This window comes from Nilaparvata lugens, chromosome 5, assembly GCF_014356525.2.
Source record: "Nilaparvata lugens isolate BPH chromosome 5, ASM1435652v1, whole genome shotgun sequence".
NCBI classification, from domain to species: domain Eukaryota; kingdom Metazoa; phylum Arthropoda; class Insecta; order Hemiptera; family Delphacidae; genus Nilaparvata; species Nilaparvata lugens.
Genome location: NC_052508.1, coordinates 61721521 through 61737853, shown reverse-complemented (window position 1 = coordinate 61737853; position 16333 = coordinate 61721521). Strand labels below are relative to the sequence as shown.

Sequence of the window (16333 nt, the reverse complement as noted above, 5' to 3'; positions counted from 1 at the left end):
TTTTGTGAGTACTCCGGAAACCTCAAATTTTATTAATTTTGTTTTTGAATAATGTTAAAAAAATATTGCATAACTGACCTCCGAATAGCCATTGCTGGCACACTTTGGCACACCGCTGTGGTTCATGACAACAGTGGCCGGTTTGTGATGGTTCAGCTCGATCTTTTCGTAATTGCCGCCGCTGTCAAGATGTCCGCCCGAATCCAAGATGGCGGCGGCGCCCTGGCTCCTGGCGCTCAGCTGATGTGCGCCGCCACTGTGGTGCTTGTGCTTCGTGCGCAGTGCACAGATGCACAAAATGGCGAGGCAGGCGGCGAGCAGGAACAGCGAGGCGACCAGGATGGAGGCCAGCAGGAGAGCCCAGGAGGAGGTGAGGAGGAGTGGCAGGGAGGAGGAAGAGGAGCCTCCTCCGCGCCGGAAGGCCACTGAGAGGCTAATGTTGGTCTGTACACGGCCTGCCTGAAAATGAAATTGGTTATTAATTTGAAATTTATTGTAAATAATGCTGTGAATCAATGAATATAGGCCTGATGATATAGCCTGGGGAGGAGCCAGAAACATCCATCTCAATAAATTATTCACCATACAAAATTTTTAATCAAATCAATTACTTCCAAACCAAGACGTTACCCCAGCAGTGATCTTTTCAATGAGTTCGAAGTATTAACTGTCAGACAATTATATACAAAGAGTCTTCTCTTATATATAATAAAAAACAAAAATAACTTCAGACTTCAAGAGACTATGTATGATTTGAGACCAACTAGCATTACTTTTCAGAATGATCGTACAGTGTTGGACGTGTGCTGTAGGCAGTTTGTCTTTGTAGCTAAAAGACTACTGAATCATATACCTTTTGATTTTGTCAATTTCAGATTAAACAGTAGAACTAGGCATGAATTGGATAAATGTATTGTAGCATTCAAGCTCAATGAAAAACTATTTTGATACAAGTAAAATTCATTTACTATAGATCCTATACTTTCTGTATTGATCAAATATTTTCTCCTTCCAAAGTTATAATAACCTTTAGAAATAACAAATATCAAACTTTCTTGTCACTATTGAATAATGTATTCTTTTGTATTGAATACCTTTCCCTCTTATTTTCAATGTTTTTTGAACTGATTCATGAATTAAACTACGTGATTTTCCATTTCTTTTTATATTGTATATAAATTTCAATATGCTAAGCATAGTGGATACTGTTTACATAAATTATATGCTATGATTATCATCATTTTATAATCATGAGCTGTGCTGCTGTTCAATATTTGTAATTTATATTTTGTACATTTCTATTTTCACGAATTATTACAATTAACTTCAACTGTCTGTATATTTGATATCAATTTCTTTCATTTTATAGAGTAGTTTTTCAACATCCTGTTTCCCTCGATATTGTTATTATGTTATTTATAGCGACTCATTCCTGCGCTCAGGTTAAACCTTTGCAGGGATTTTTTCTTCTCAATGTGTCTTGTAAATTGTCATATAAGGATTAGGTTAGACAAGTTTTTGTGAAAGTGTTGTATTTTATACTGTAAATTTGTTTTTTGAAGAATAAATGATTTTGATTTTGATTTTTTTTTTATTTTGAGGCCCACTATAAAAATTTCTTCAAAATAGAGAGTAACACGTTCTTCAGTATTTATTGTGAATGAAAAAAAAATTGACCAAAATTAGCAGACCTATTCTACCTAGAATACCTTCATTATAAAGAATATTCACAAATGGCATTCTTAGTATAGCCTAAATATGTTGCATCCCTCTTTGCAGGACCTGATTCACATTTGGCGCCCTATATAATTTTTGTTTCAGTCTGGTCTCCATTTCCCAAATACTCTCCCCATTCTCGCAGTCCTCTCTGCGAAAAATAGTATTCGACTTCCGCGGGCATGTTCTAACAAATATGGCTGTTTTCAACAGACATCATCATTGACCATGTCTATTATCCTATTTTTCATTCTGTTAGTGTTGTGTGTTCCCAAAAGACAATTCCAATAACAGTACTATCAAAGATAGAGCTAGTGGATGATGAAGATGGCTCACAAAGGATTAGTCATCATGGTGAGAACTCAAAAATGTATTAACAATCACAATGTTTACCTTATTTTCAGCCACACAGAAGTATATACCAGCATCCTGAGGCTCTACTGACAGTATGCTTAATCTGAAAAAAAAGAAAAATATTCAATTTTCACTAGTAGATGCATAATATTTATCTCAACGAATGTATAAAAATGGGAGATCCTTGACCTTTCAGACTCTGCACCTTGTGAGAATTCTCCACCTTGTTGTTAGTTTAATCTCTCTTAATCAATTCCATAAAATCAAACAAAAAAGTAAAGTGAAATTTTTAATACAGGGGAACCCAACCCCTGAAGCCCAAAGATGCAGCCTCCAAAATTCAGATATCATTTAACCACAAGCCCCCTCATAAGTTATTGGGGACCCTGGATGACGTCAGAAGTCATTTCAAACACTGCTGATTTTTTTAGGACCACCCCAAAATTTGAATTTGAGCCCCCCCCCCTATGAATTTCAAGCCTACAAACCCTACCCTTTGGGCACTACGGTTTGTGTTAATAGTTAGATTCTTTACATCATATATTGAGGATAGATTTAATCAATCAATTTTCTTGTAGACAATAGATTTGATGATAATTTTCAAATGCTTACCTATTGACAGCGTCCCTGCTGGTATGCAGCAAGTACAACTTCTTTCCCCCGCTGCCACTCCCCGCACCCGTGGACACATTGGCAACCATTTTGTTTTTCCAGAGCCAGTGCACTTGTGGCGGTGGGGAGCCTCCCACCTGACAGGCGAGGGTGGCATTGGAGCCTTCGTCGACCTGCAACTGATCGACCAGCGAACTGATCGACGGCTGACACGCGAACTCGTCCACGTCCAGTTTGTCCCACGGGCGACCGGCTAGACGACGAGGAGCCTGCAACAAAATATCAACGATTCATTTATAAATGGAGAGATAGATAAGCTTATATTTCTCGATCCATGAAACATCTATAGATGCATAAGATCACGTCAAAATATTAGAGCACATTCGTAATCGAATACAAGCATTACATCCATAAACAAAGCCATAGTGCATGACAGGTGGTTGATGGTAACGTCAGCATAGGTAGGGCTCCTACACCAATAAAAACACTAGCTGATATAGATCAGCTGAAATCAACAAATTTTTATTGGTGCAGGAGCCCTACCTGTGCTGACGTCACCAGAATGCACTATGGCTTTGTTAACGGAGGTAGTGGTACAAGTCAATAAGTTATTATGCCTATATGGATTAAAGCATTACAGGTCTATGCTGGACTCAGGCAGCTGAGAAAACTCTTCAACATCATAAAAAGGGTTTGATCAGAGCCACGTATGTAGAGATTTTTTCAACTCTATGGTTCTTTTGTCTCTGAACTCGAGGGGCAATTTATTAAATAAACATCTACCCATTATCATTTGACTGGACTTTTGCCTCTCCAGACGGACAAAGGGAAGGTTGATGTCTTGAAGTCGAGTATTGATCCCATGAACGTTCGATCTACATTGCAGCGTTTCCCTACACTTATGAGTGTGAACAAGGCTACTGAATATTATAGAGATTCACCACCGTAAGAATACCAAGCTCAACAAAAAAATGATTTTTCGGCCACAATGTGCTATTCTATCAGCTCCAGTCATTATCCTGATTGTTCTCTTCTGCATAATTAATACCTCTCCAATTCTGGTAGCATTACCCCAGATCATACCCTGAAACCAGCTGTAACAGTGCAAAAAATGAAGACGTTACATATTCAAAAGGCACACATGACATCAAACGCAGTAGGAGGAAGTTCACTTAAGACAACCTATCCAAAACCGTTTAAAAATGATGAGCCCACGACAGATTCCTATCCACCGTCAATCCCAGAAATCTGGCCTCATAAGAAATCAAGCGGTCACTCACATATAGTCTTGAACTGAAGACAGCTGTCTGTGTCTTGGCTTGGTTCAATAGAAAACCATTAGCAGCAAACCAATCAGATACAAGAAAAAGATAAAATAAAAGAAAAGTCAGAACAAGATAAAAGAAAAGTCAGGTAAAAATTTCAGATTTTTATTGAAAAGAGAGCTTCTATCCATATGTGCCTACTCAGTGGAGGAATATAAAGATTTTTACAAACCTCAAGATGGAGGTTTAAGAAGATAGATAACATGTTGCTGTTTGATTAACAAATTGACATATCCTTATACCCCTTTTACAGGTGGTCGGTGTATGAAATGATAATAAATAAATAAATACCTGTGTCATTGTACTATTGTCCCCTTCACCAACCGTCAGAATATCACGGCAGTATTTATTAGAGTAGTGTCATCTGCATAAATAAATATATGTATTGGCATCCACATTATAAGGTGAGTCATTTACAGCAGAGGCCCAAGAATGGAGCCCTGAGGAACTCCACATTAAACACTCACTGTAGGTGACCATTTACCATGAACCTCAACCGTCTGCTTTCTGTTAGACAGGTAAATCATGTTCAGAGCTTGAGCATGAATGCCAAAGAACATAAAAGTGTAACATTAATACATAGACAATAAATAGTAATCCATTGTGGAAATACACATGAATTTGGCTAGGAATACTTGTAGTGTTTTTACCTTGTTATTGTGTGAGGGCTGAGAGTAGATTGTGTGATTGAGTATAATTATATTACTCATTAAATATGAGTGACCCGTGAACTTTATTTAGGACCTCCTATATAGAAGGTATGTAGGAGGTCCCATATACAAGTTTACTAGGAGGTTCTTGTTCATCATTATATGATTTCCAAGATATATTATGAGTGCTTAATGAGAACATGCAAGCAAGCATACATGTTATAATATTAGTCTACCCTTCAACCTCCAGGCGTTATAGTCTAGATATTCCAACATAAGAACTTCTAATATACTATGAATTGAATCCTAGTGGCTTATTGAATCATCATTCTCAAGTGACTAATTTCTTAATTTGGAGATATTTTCCAAGATTCAGCATGACTTACCCTGCAGACGGGAGAAACACTGTGAGGCACATTATGCCTGAGAATCCACTGACGTAGCGGCCTCAGCTCGCAGGAACAGTTCCACGGGTTTCCAGCCAATTCCAGGCCATGCAGGTTGTCCAACTGAGTCAGTGTACTCGACTCCACATCGGTCAGCCTGTTTTTGTCGATTCTCAACCTAGAAACATTATTTATAAGTTTTAAAGGTTTTTAAAATATGTTCATTACAGGTTAAAATTTTCACCAAGAGAAGTCAAAAATGTTGGGTTGACTGGGAAATGAAGCAGTTAGGATGATTCTGTGGTTCCAAGTTTTTTTAGGATTTGAGAATCATAATTTTCATCAGTGTGTTATCTCTTAAAGTAAATTCGTATGGCTTTTGTTGGTGGGGAGTACCTTGCGGGGAGGTTATATTATAAAGATATCTAGCAATATCACTTATATTGAAAGAGATAACATTATGTTGTATAAGCTGGCAAACATCATATTTGAAGACGAGGATGAAGATAGGAGAAGGAACCGGTGAGGAGAAACGTTTTTCGTCATAGTCTTTAGGGTCCATTATTTTCTATTGACTTGAGAGATAGAGAAATATATAACATGAGAAGGTATAGGTATAGGGCGTCTGTGATCCAAATTTCAAGCCGATTCTTTGTTCGCTCAAGCTGATTGATTACTGTCGATTATTATTATTGTTTTGGCCGGGTGAGAGTGTATCAACATCAACGGCACGGTATAAGAGATTAACAGCATCACATAGTTGGAAAAAGACGGAAAGATGGAAAAAGAGAGAAAAGCGAGAAGATGAAGTAGACGAAGTTAAAGTGGGAAAATGAAGCAGAAGATGAGGAAGAAGGAGAAGAATTCAAGCACCAATTTCTGTAGTGGTCAAAATGGGAAATGAAGAAGAGGAGTTGAGTGGTCAATAGCTGATAAGTTAGTGAAGGGAATTCTAATGAGAAGAGAGAAAACGAGGACATGAAGATAGGAGGAAAGTATTACTGGGAAGAAAGAGAAGAACACAAAGAAATGAGAGGACAGAGAAAGTGAGGAAAAAGAATAAGAGATCAAGAAGAACATAAGAAGAAGATGAAGAAGGGAAGAAAGGAGGAAAAATGAATAATAACAAGATGGGAAACAAGAAGAAACAATGGAAGACAAATATAATAATCCCTTGATCACATAACTCACCACTCCAACGTACGCTGTAACCCGTTGAACGCCCTGGGCTCCAATGTAGCCAGCCGACAATCACTAATCTCCAACCTGACGAGCTGCTTGAGCTGGACAAACGCGTCGTTGAGCAGCCTCTGGATGGCATTGCCGCTGAGCTTGAGCTCCCTCAGCTCAGAGATGGACTCGAACGCGTGCGAGGGCACTGCGCTCAGTGCATTGTAGCTCAGGTCGAGCTCCACCAGATTGCTGAGTGCACGAAATGCGTACCTGTCGATACTCTTCACACGGCATTTGGCTAGGTACACCTGGCAAAGCAGATACAATGGCGTTATACTCATGGCAATATAAGGTTGTAAAAATAACATATTGTTGGATGTTTAGAAATACATCTCATGGCTCATTCTGAATTACTGTGAGAAAATTCTGTAATAATTTCTTGAAAACAACCAAACTAAAGGTTTCAAAGCATGCAGAGTATGAGAATAGAGAGTATATCAAAGTATTATATACATCAAAGTAATTTTCATCATCATCATTTTACATGCAAGGATTAGGGTGTTGCCTGTTCCTTGGCAATGACAATTAATAATATGCTGTTCAATAGAAATTTTTATAATATAAATTCGTTCCCGGAATCCTAAACTATGTTGAAGTTCCAATTTGTAGAGAATCTCCATCACCCAACACACACTCTTCCCATTTAAGCTCATATATGCACATCAATGGAGCTAGTAAATGAATGCTTTGCTTAAATTCATGCATGAATCCTTGATGTTTTCAGTTATTGTATTGATATAATTTCTTATCCTTGGCAGATTTGACAATCTTTTGCGATAATATTTATAAAGAACGTTTCAAGATAAACTTGAAAGTTTCACCATCACCAACCTTTTGCAAATTGAGTAGCCCAGCAGTTCGAAACGCGTCCCGACCTATACTGGCGACCAGGTTCCCGGTGAGGTCGAGCAGCTGCGTTGAGGCCTCCAGTTGAGGCACGACGGTGAGGTTGGCCTGCAGGCAGAGCACGGCCTCCTTGCCGTTTTTCCACTTGCACTCGCACATCGACGGACAGTCAGCGCTGCAGGTGACCAGAACAGTAACTAACACCAGCAGCCAACCACCCGGCTGTGACGTCACAGGAGGGCGCCCTACTGGCAGTGACGTCATAGAAAGGTGGCCACCTAAGTGGAAAGTCGCAGCCAACCGGCCTCTTTGTTGTGATGTCATAGGAGGCTGTGACGTCATCAAAGCTGCAAGCTGCTGCTGGCAACTTGCAAGCGGCGTTTGTTGGTGGTGGAAACATCACCTCCTATCCAAACAGAAAACAGAATGATCCAGCTTATATAATAATACTTATTGTATAAACACGATAATATTTAATGTGGGTGAAATGAGAGAATCAGATTTTTGCATCACCTCTTGAAAAAAAATGTACCGATAATATTGTTTTTAGTGAGATTATGATTTCAAAAATTGTCTATGATAATAATATTATGTACTTGGGGATGGACCTGGCAAGGAAACGTTGTTGCTCTCAGATTCTGTCATCGAATGTTTGTTCTCTGCAGGGACAAAATTAGTCTCACCTGTATGAGGAGAGTTGGATGTGAAACAATTGAGCTTGTGAAGAATGGAATTAATGTCTCCAGCTGTTACTTCCATTTGAAAATCAAACTGAGATTAAGTGATAAGAGACTTGGAAGAATAAGAGTTTGATATTGTCAATACCACTTTTATTTAAAAGTCTATATCAAAGTCTTATTCTTTCAATTATGGAGAAATACCACAACATCTCATACCATACAATCAAATTATGATAAGAGACTTATTCAATCACTAAGAACGACTTGATCTCAGCTATTCTGTTGACGGTGTGGTTGTTCCATCTCTTGGGCTGTGCCAGCAACAGCAATGTGAATGTGATTAGATGGTCTCAGAACAAAGTTTTGAGAAGCATCGTAGTGGCTTCAAGATTCATCCAGAATGCCGACATTCACAGAGATCTGGAGGTGGAGTTTGTCTCATCAGAGATTGGGCGCTTCGCACACAAGCATGCAGATAGGATCTAACGGCATAAGAAGAAGGAGTCACTCAGCTACTTTACAACATATTTTATATGCTGTGCAGATTGAAGCGGACCTAGCCCTTCGAGTTGTGTAACGTTGTAAAGTGAAAGTGTCAAAAGCATGAACCTGGATCTACCATTAGCATTCCAAGTATACTACACATAATAGACTGAGAATAGCATACGGTATTTTAAAATTGAAAAGCTCAGCTATAACCAATAGGAGAGGAACAAACAAAAGTTATCTGTTTTTTCATCTGAAACTTATACTGATTGTAAGTGCACTACGAGAGAATTTCGAACAGGATCAATATCCTTTTAAAATCAACACAGCAGTGATCATCATTGTAATCTGATAGAGTCCATCTAACTTGCTTCCTATTTTTATCGATTTACTGTACCAGAACAAACAAGTCACAATATGGGAGAACATTCGGAGAGTGAATGTGTTGGGTGAGGAAAGTTTGAGAGTGTATGAGTAAATGGATTAAAGAGAGAGAGGAGTAATAAAGTCAGAAAGGAAGAGAGAAAGAAAGTGCAGGAGAGTAGAGAAACAGAAGAGTAAGTGAACTGTGAAGTGGAGCTTTATGCTTTTGACAGTTCGCCTCTCTTGCACTCTATCATCATCATTTGTCTATAAATAGAAGCCCCTTGAAAACAGAACAGAGGAAAACTGTGTATGTGTAAGAGAGGAGAAAGAGAGAGATGAAGAGAAGGCTAGATGAAAAGAGACAAACTTTGATTATCTGTTTTTCCATCTCCACATAATCCTTTCAGTCAAGAGTTTGGTGGTATAGTAGTGGACTAATAAGAAGATCCCTATAGTGGCTCGGTGGGTTGAACAATGGAGGTGGAAGAGAGCAAACTATGCATACCTGACTGTTGTATTCCTAGCCATTATAAAATTAGCTGGTTGATTGACTCAAATGGCTGGATATAACTCAGATGGATGAACAAATAATATTAGTGCTATACATTGTAGCGTTTTGAATCTCAGGGAGGGGTGAATCGTTTCAGAGATCAAGTTATGGTTCATACTCGGTAAAATAACTATGGATAAATTATTGGTACGAAAATTAGACGAAGAAAGGGATAGGGTATTGGTTGATAATTTTAGAAAAATAAATAGGGTGAGAGAGAAGGAAGGAAATGAAGAGAGTTGAAAACACACGAGATCGAGAAGTGGAGAATGAAAAGAATAGTGTATTTAATGAAAGAGAGTAAGTTCTCCAAAGTAGGCTTATGTGGTATGAAATACAGTAAGTAAAGACTGGAGTGTGGGACGAGAAGAGAGTATGGAACAAAACGGAGATATGAGACAAAACAGGAGTATAAGACAAGAAGAGAGGAGATAGTATAAAAAGAAAGAATGTGGAACAGAATAGAGAAAATGCAAAGGAATTGAAAGAAGAAAATTGCAGACAAAAAGTCACACAATTGATCATTTGATTCTCAATGGGAGCTTTCCTGCAACAAATGACAGTACAGGAATCTCTGTTGAGAGACAATGTACAGTTGTGGTCCAATATAAGAAGATTCCTAGATCCCTAATTGTTCGGTGCGGGGGTGGGCTGAAGTTGGAATAAGCCTACTGTCTATGACTGACTGCTGTATTCTTAAATATGAAATTAAGGCTTGTAGGCTGATTGACTAAGGGCCGTTTGCACAGTATAGATTGCTAAACTCGATTACGTTAATCGAGTTAAAGTTAATCTGAAAGTTTAAACTTGAATCGGTTTTCTCAGTGCATGTACTAATCCAGTTTAAGTTAGCTACTATTTTAGTATTTTCTTGTTCTTGTTCAAAATCCACAGAGCTGTAAGCTGTACGGTTATAAAGGTGAAAAGCGATCAAGAAATTCTTTTAAAACTTATGTTTAGTTGGCACCAGAAAACATATTTTAGAATGTAAGATAAAAAAGTTATTTTGTTACGCTTGAATCTACTACGGTCTTCCTCGTTTATTAGAAATCTCTCGAAAGCAATATATCTTGATTATGTGTTATTAAAAACCTGTTTTCTAATCGAAGACCATTGTTGAAAATTGTCTTAATTTCTATCAAGTGGTTTATTCAATCAAAATACTAAATTTATTGGCAGTTGCTGTACTCAAGCAAAACCGTTAAAAAAAAATTTCTAATTTTCTATTTTTACATTCAAATAATGATTCACTATATCCTAAATTAATAATAATTATATTATCGTCTACAGAAGCATCAAAAACAACCGTCGAAAAATAATTTACTATCAGCTGTTTCCCTATCAAATCTTTACAGATGTCAATAAGTTAATCCAAATTATTTGGTGGCTAAGTTAAACCTCCTGCTTTGAAGGTTTAAACTTTCCCAGAGTTTAAACTGATACTGTGCAAACGGAATTTTAGTTTAAACCAAAAAAATCCAGATTTGGTTTAAGCTTTAGCTTAAACTTACACTGTGCAAACGGCCCTAAGGGGCATATGGACCATCCACGTTTAACGCTAAACCACGTTTACTTATAGATACGGTTGAATTTATCATAATATGTTTCATCGGAGTTTAAACGAACAGCTGACATTTTCAAATTCAAGTTTAAATTATTTATTTGCAATTTCATTCGTTCACAATATTATTTACAACATGTAAAGAATTTCTGCATTGTCACAATTCTACATTATAATTATTCAATATTATATAAATCACAAATTCCGAAATCACATTTCTCCGTTCAAACCAAGTATCTGCCTACGGACCTAAAATAGCCGAATACTCAGCTGGTTGATCAAATGCATAGTAGCGTCTTGATGCTGTGGAAGGGGTAAATTGGTTCAGGGATCAACTTGTGAGTCCGAGGCTTTACACAGAGACAGTATGTTTAGGAGCAAAAAGGGATAAAAAAAGGAAAATATGAGAGTAAGAGAATAGGGATAGAAAGGAATTGAAAGGTTTGAAAAAAGGAATTTGCTAAAAGGAAAGTTTGAGATGTCTTAACAATAGTTGTTCAGCTACTTTGAAAACAATTCCCTGAGGAATAATGCTAATAAATGTAATAATAAGAGCAAAGGCTCGGTGAGCACCAGGTCCAATGATGGTAGCAAACGAATTGGAAATAAACCGGCTTCTTCAAGTCGACAAAGTACTCCAATTATTGTCGATGATGGTGATGTCGCTGCAGAGAAGTGTGAGTCCGACACAGCCCCTTCCAATATCACCATCCACCACTACGCCAGCAGCCAGGGCAGACAAGTCGGTAACGAGTTTGCAAAAAAATCCAACTTGAAATTTACTTCGTTCGTAAAGCCAGGTGCCAAGTTTTGTGATATTGTGCCGGATAGATTGGCAGACTTCGGCAGTGATGACGTGTTGGTGATTCAGGGAGGCACAAATGATGTCAGTAGAAATGAAGCAAACGACGTCCTGACAGGTCTGCGAAAGAGTCTGGCCGCTCTCTACGGAACCAACGTCATAGTATTCTCAATTCCACACCGCTACGATTTACCGGACTGGTCGTGTGTAAATGAACTGGTTAGAAAAACTAATATAGCCATGGAAAAAATTTGTAATTTATTCTCTAATTGTAAATTTATTGATATGAGTCATCTGGGTAGGAGATTCCACACATCTCATGGTCTGCATCTCAATAAATTAGGTAAGAAAATGATCTGTGATAGTATAATTGGATGCGTGCGTAGTAACTTCCTGTATAGAAAATCGACTCCAGCTATTCCTCTCTATAGTTCTTTTTTAGTTTAATTGACATAAGTGATACCGAGGTAACTGAAATTTACAATACTTCTCGCTCAAATCTAGTTTTTGACAGTGACTCTCCTCTTGACAATCTACATCCAGATTTTAACCCAATCATTCCCACATATGAATCCAAAGATATTTGTTATGGTAAGATATCTACTTTTCCTCGTCAAATTCCAATGAATAAAAATAGAACAAATGTTGATGAGGTCTCCATATTACATCAAAATGTACAACACCTACCATCACGCTTGGAAATGTTAAATATCAATTTAGATGAGTTAGAGCCTGACATAGTAGCGATTTCGGAACACAAAATGTCAAATTCTGAAATAGAAATACTCAATGTTCCGAAATATCAGATAAGCTCAAGCTTTTCTAGACTAGAGAGTACTGGAGGTGGGGTCATGATCCTAGTACATAATAAAATATTTTCCAAGTGTAAATCTGTAAAGTTACCAGCTATTTTGTCAATAACAACTGAAAAAGAGTTTGAATGCTGCGTTACTGAATTCACTCTTGATGGTTTAAATTTTGTAATGGCTTGCTTATACAGAACTCCTCAGCATTGTTTTTTGGATCCATTCTTAGAGAAGTTAGAAATTCTACTTGAAATTTTATGTAAAAAATATAAGAAAGTTATTTTAGCAGGAGACATAAATATCAATGTTTTAGAGAAAAATAATACTTATAATAAGTTAATGAATGTTCTCAAAATGCATAATATGATTTACATGATTGATTTTCCAACAAGAATAACAACCACATCCGAAACAGCAATAGATAACTTTATTACGAACATTGTTGACGATAGTTTAAATGCATCGAGCATCATCACTCACATATCGGATCACGATGCGCAACTGCTTGAGATCCGGGGTGTGAGTGGCGTTCTTGATAAACCAACTAGGAATTTTATCGTAGATTTGATGAAAGTCATTTGGAAGTATTTTATAGAGAATTAGCAAATCTGAATTGGATGGAGATTTATCAATCACCAGTTGATGAAAAATATGATGTCTTCATCTCAGTATTTTCACATTACTTCAACATTCATTTCCCAAAGATACTAAGATATAAAAAGGATAATAACAGCAAGATTAGGATGAGTACTGAGGTGATTGATAAAAAAATGAATTATTAGAGTTGGAAAATTTACATAGACGAACTAAAAGAGAAAATTTAAAGATTCAAATAAAAATAATAGAAAAGCTCTCAAACTTATGATACAAAAAAATAAACAGAAATACTTTGATAAAAAAATAATGGATTCCAAAAACAAAAACAAAATAGCTTGGAAAATTATTAATGCTGAGGTGGGTAAGAGTAAAAAGAATAATTCTAATTTAGGTGTAATAAGTAATGGTGCACTTTCAACGGACCCTCATTGTGTTAGCAATATTTTTAATGATTTTTTCGTTACAGCAGTTGACAATTTTGTAATTCCGATATTCCTAAAAGTTCGATACCTGTATATGTACCAGTTTCACAAGGTTGTCAAACTTCCTTAAGATTTAGATTCAATCCTATTAGCGAGAGTCAATTAATAAAAATAGTAATGTCATTTGAAAACAAACACTCTTCTGGTCCGGATGACATTCCAATGACAGTTGTCAAAAAAGTTTTACCAGCAATAATCAAACCACTAGCACATATTGTAAATTCCTCCCTAATATCAGGCCATTTTCCTAACAAACTGAAGATAGCTAGAGTCTTCCAATATTTAAAAAAGGTAGTATCACAGATCCTGGTTGTTATAGGCCGATAGCATTATTGTCAGTATTTTCAAAAATTATTGAACGAGTGGTTTATATTCAATTGATGGAGTACTTAGAAATAAATAATCTATTGGACACAGAACAACATGGCTTTCGTTCAAAAAATCAACAATTACAGCAGGAGTGGATTTCATAAATACAATAATTAATATATAGATAAAGGAGAGAAAGTTGTTGGCACATTTCTGGACATGACTCGTGCATTTGACAGTGTACTTCACGTTGTTCTGTTACATTCGCTAGAGGATTTAGGAGTACATGGAAAGGAGCTTACTTGGTTCTCATCTTATTTAATTGGTAGACAGCAATTTGTAGAAATAGAGCATACTCAAGAGAACAGTAACCATATATGTAAGAGAAGCTATCGCTCTGACCTGAAAAGTTTAAAATATGGAGTACCCCAAGGGTCAATTTTGGGTCCGCTATTATTCCTGTGCTATATCAGGGGTATGCCCAATGTGGTTCCACCGCAAGCCTCTGTATGCCTATATGCGGATGATGCCAATATAATCTTTACTGGAAAATCGACTGAAGATGTGGAGCTCTCATCTGCTATAGGCCTGTCCTCGATTAATGAATATTTGAATAGCCGGAATCTATTATTGAACTCAAGCAAATCTATAGTTGTCCCTTTTATGACTAGGCAGAGTAGGAATGAATTATGCCCAAGCATAGCAGTGAATAACGAGCTTCTAGAGTCAGAAGAGAGAACAAAATTTCTAGGCTTGTTAATAGATAGCAATCTTTCATGGGATAATCATGTTTGCCAAGTTATAAAAAAAATATCCCCAGGTCTGTATGCTTTGCGTAGAATGTCTAATTTATGTAGTATACAGACACTGAAATCAATATACCACTCCGTAATACATGCGCATCTAGCTTACGGTCTATGTATTTATGGCAGTACTAGTAAGAATAATCTTGATAAAATCCTCAAACAGCAGAAAACAGCTATAAGAATCATGCTCAACCTCGATAGAATTGACTCAGTAAAAGTAGCGTTCTCACAACTTGGAATCTTGACAGTTTATGGCCAATACATTTTTGATGTTATTATCTTCTTCAAGAACATTGCTGGTACAAACTTAAGGAATAATACACACAATTATAATACGCGTTTCGGTCGAATTACAGAAAGACACAGATTACATATCTTTGAGAAAAAAACAATTTACAGAGGAGAGAAATATTTTCTGAAGCTACCAACTAGTTTAAGAGTATTAGAAGATTCTCAAATATTTAGAAAGAACTTGAAGGAATATCTGGTGAACTTATCGTTGTATTCGTTATATGAGTTTGACGCTAATTTTTAAATAAATTATAAATTTCTTTGTAGTCTAGAGATAGCCTAGCCCTAGAGTTGTAAAATCTTTGACACTATTCATATGTACTTGTACATTATTTAATGAATAAAGACAAAATTGAATTGAATTGAAAGGAATAGAATAATGGAAGAAGAAAAGAGGGTCGATGTCTGTTGGAGATGAGAGGGAGAGGGAGCGGGAGAGGGAGAGGGAGCGGGAGAGGGAGAGGGAGAGGGAGAGGGAGAGGGAGAAAGAGATTGAGAGATTGAGAGAGAGAGAGAGAGAGAGAGAGAGAGAGAGAGAGAGAGAGGAGAGAGAAAGAGATAGATAGAGAGAGAGAGTGATTGAGTGTAAGATAGGGGTAGTTCCCTGTGGACATTCAGGAGTACTCTAGTCATATCAGGCAGCCAAGTGAACAATGGCCCAACTCCAATAATTTCTTGCCAACTTCAACTCTCAGACTGAGATGGATTGGCTGAGATTCACTTCAGACTGGCAGAATTGGGAGCATCCATGTCGTTTCTAAGTAATGATCCACTTCTAAGTGAGAGCTGTCAGCATTGGTTGAATGGGAAGCATTGATGTTTTCAATAAGGGATGCTGACAGATTTAAGTGGACCTCACTCTCAACTTCAACAGTGAATCAGTGAATCTCTTGTGAGAGAAAGCTGACCGACCAGTTGCTTCTTCATTAATATATGGATGGATCATTGGAATGAATAATGATTTGCAATTAGTAAATAATGAGTGAAAATAAGTAACAGTGTCACGAAATAATTCAACCGTGATTAGTTGGACCCTTGTTGACCGAGCGAAGTGAGGTCTGAGATTCAAGTCGACGGTTAGGCATTTCTCTTAATGTTTAAATGTTCAAGTGTTTAAAATTTTAAATTTTTAAATGTTTATATGTTTGGCATTTACGGCGAAACGCGGTAATAGATTTTCATGAAATTTGACAGGTATGTTCCTTTTTTAATTGCGCTTCGACGTATATACAAGGTTTTTGGAAATTTTGCATTTCAAGGATAATATAAAAGAAAAAGGAGCCTCCTTCATACGCCAATATCAGAGTAAAAATCAGACTATAGAATTATTTATCATAAATCAGCTGACAAGTGATTACACAGATGTGTGGAGAAGCCTTGTGGTACTTGTGGATGAGAATACTGCGTGAGGTCTACTGTTCACAGAACTAATAGTATAGATATCTCAATGAAACTTAGTGAAAAATCAGCTGTCG

General features: G+C 37.1%; 1 protein-coding gene across 2 annotated transcripts in view; it reads right to left on the bottom strand.

Moving 5' to 3' along the window:
* Positions 1 to 16333, bottom strand: part of LOC120351470 — a 44902-nt gene that overhangs the window by 18530 nt on the left and 10039 nt on the right. For both annotated transcript variants that reach the window (XM_039428992.1, XM_039428993.1), the window contains exons 2-7: positions 7108 to 7528; positions 6235 to 6524; positions 5044 to 5221; positions 2683 to 2951; positions 2110 to 2173; positions 79 to 459 (exon numbers count right to left, since the gene is read on the bottom strand). In XM_039428992.1, the coding sequence (XP_039284926.1) occupies positions 79 to 459; positions 2110 to 2173; positions 2683 to 2951; positions 5044 to 5221; positions 6235 to 6524; positions 7108 to 7464 (1539 nt within the window). In that variant the 5' untranslated portion in view covers positions 7465 to 7528. The remainder of the gene's footprint in view (positions 1 to 78; positions 460 to 2109; positions 2174 to 2682; positions 2952 to 5043; positions 5222 to 6234; positions 6525 to 7107; positions 7529 to 16333) is intronic.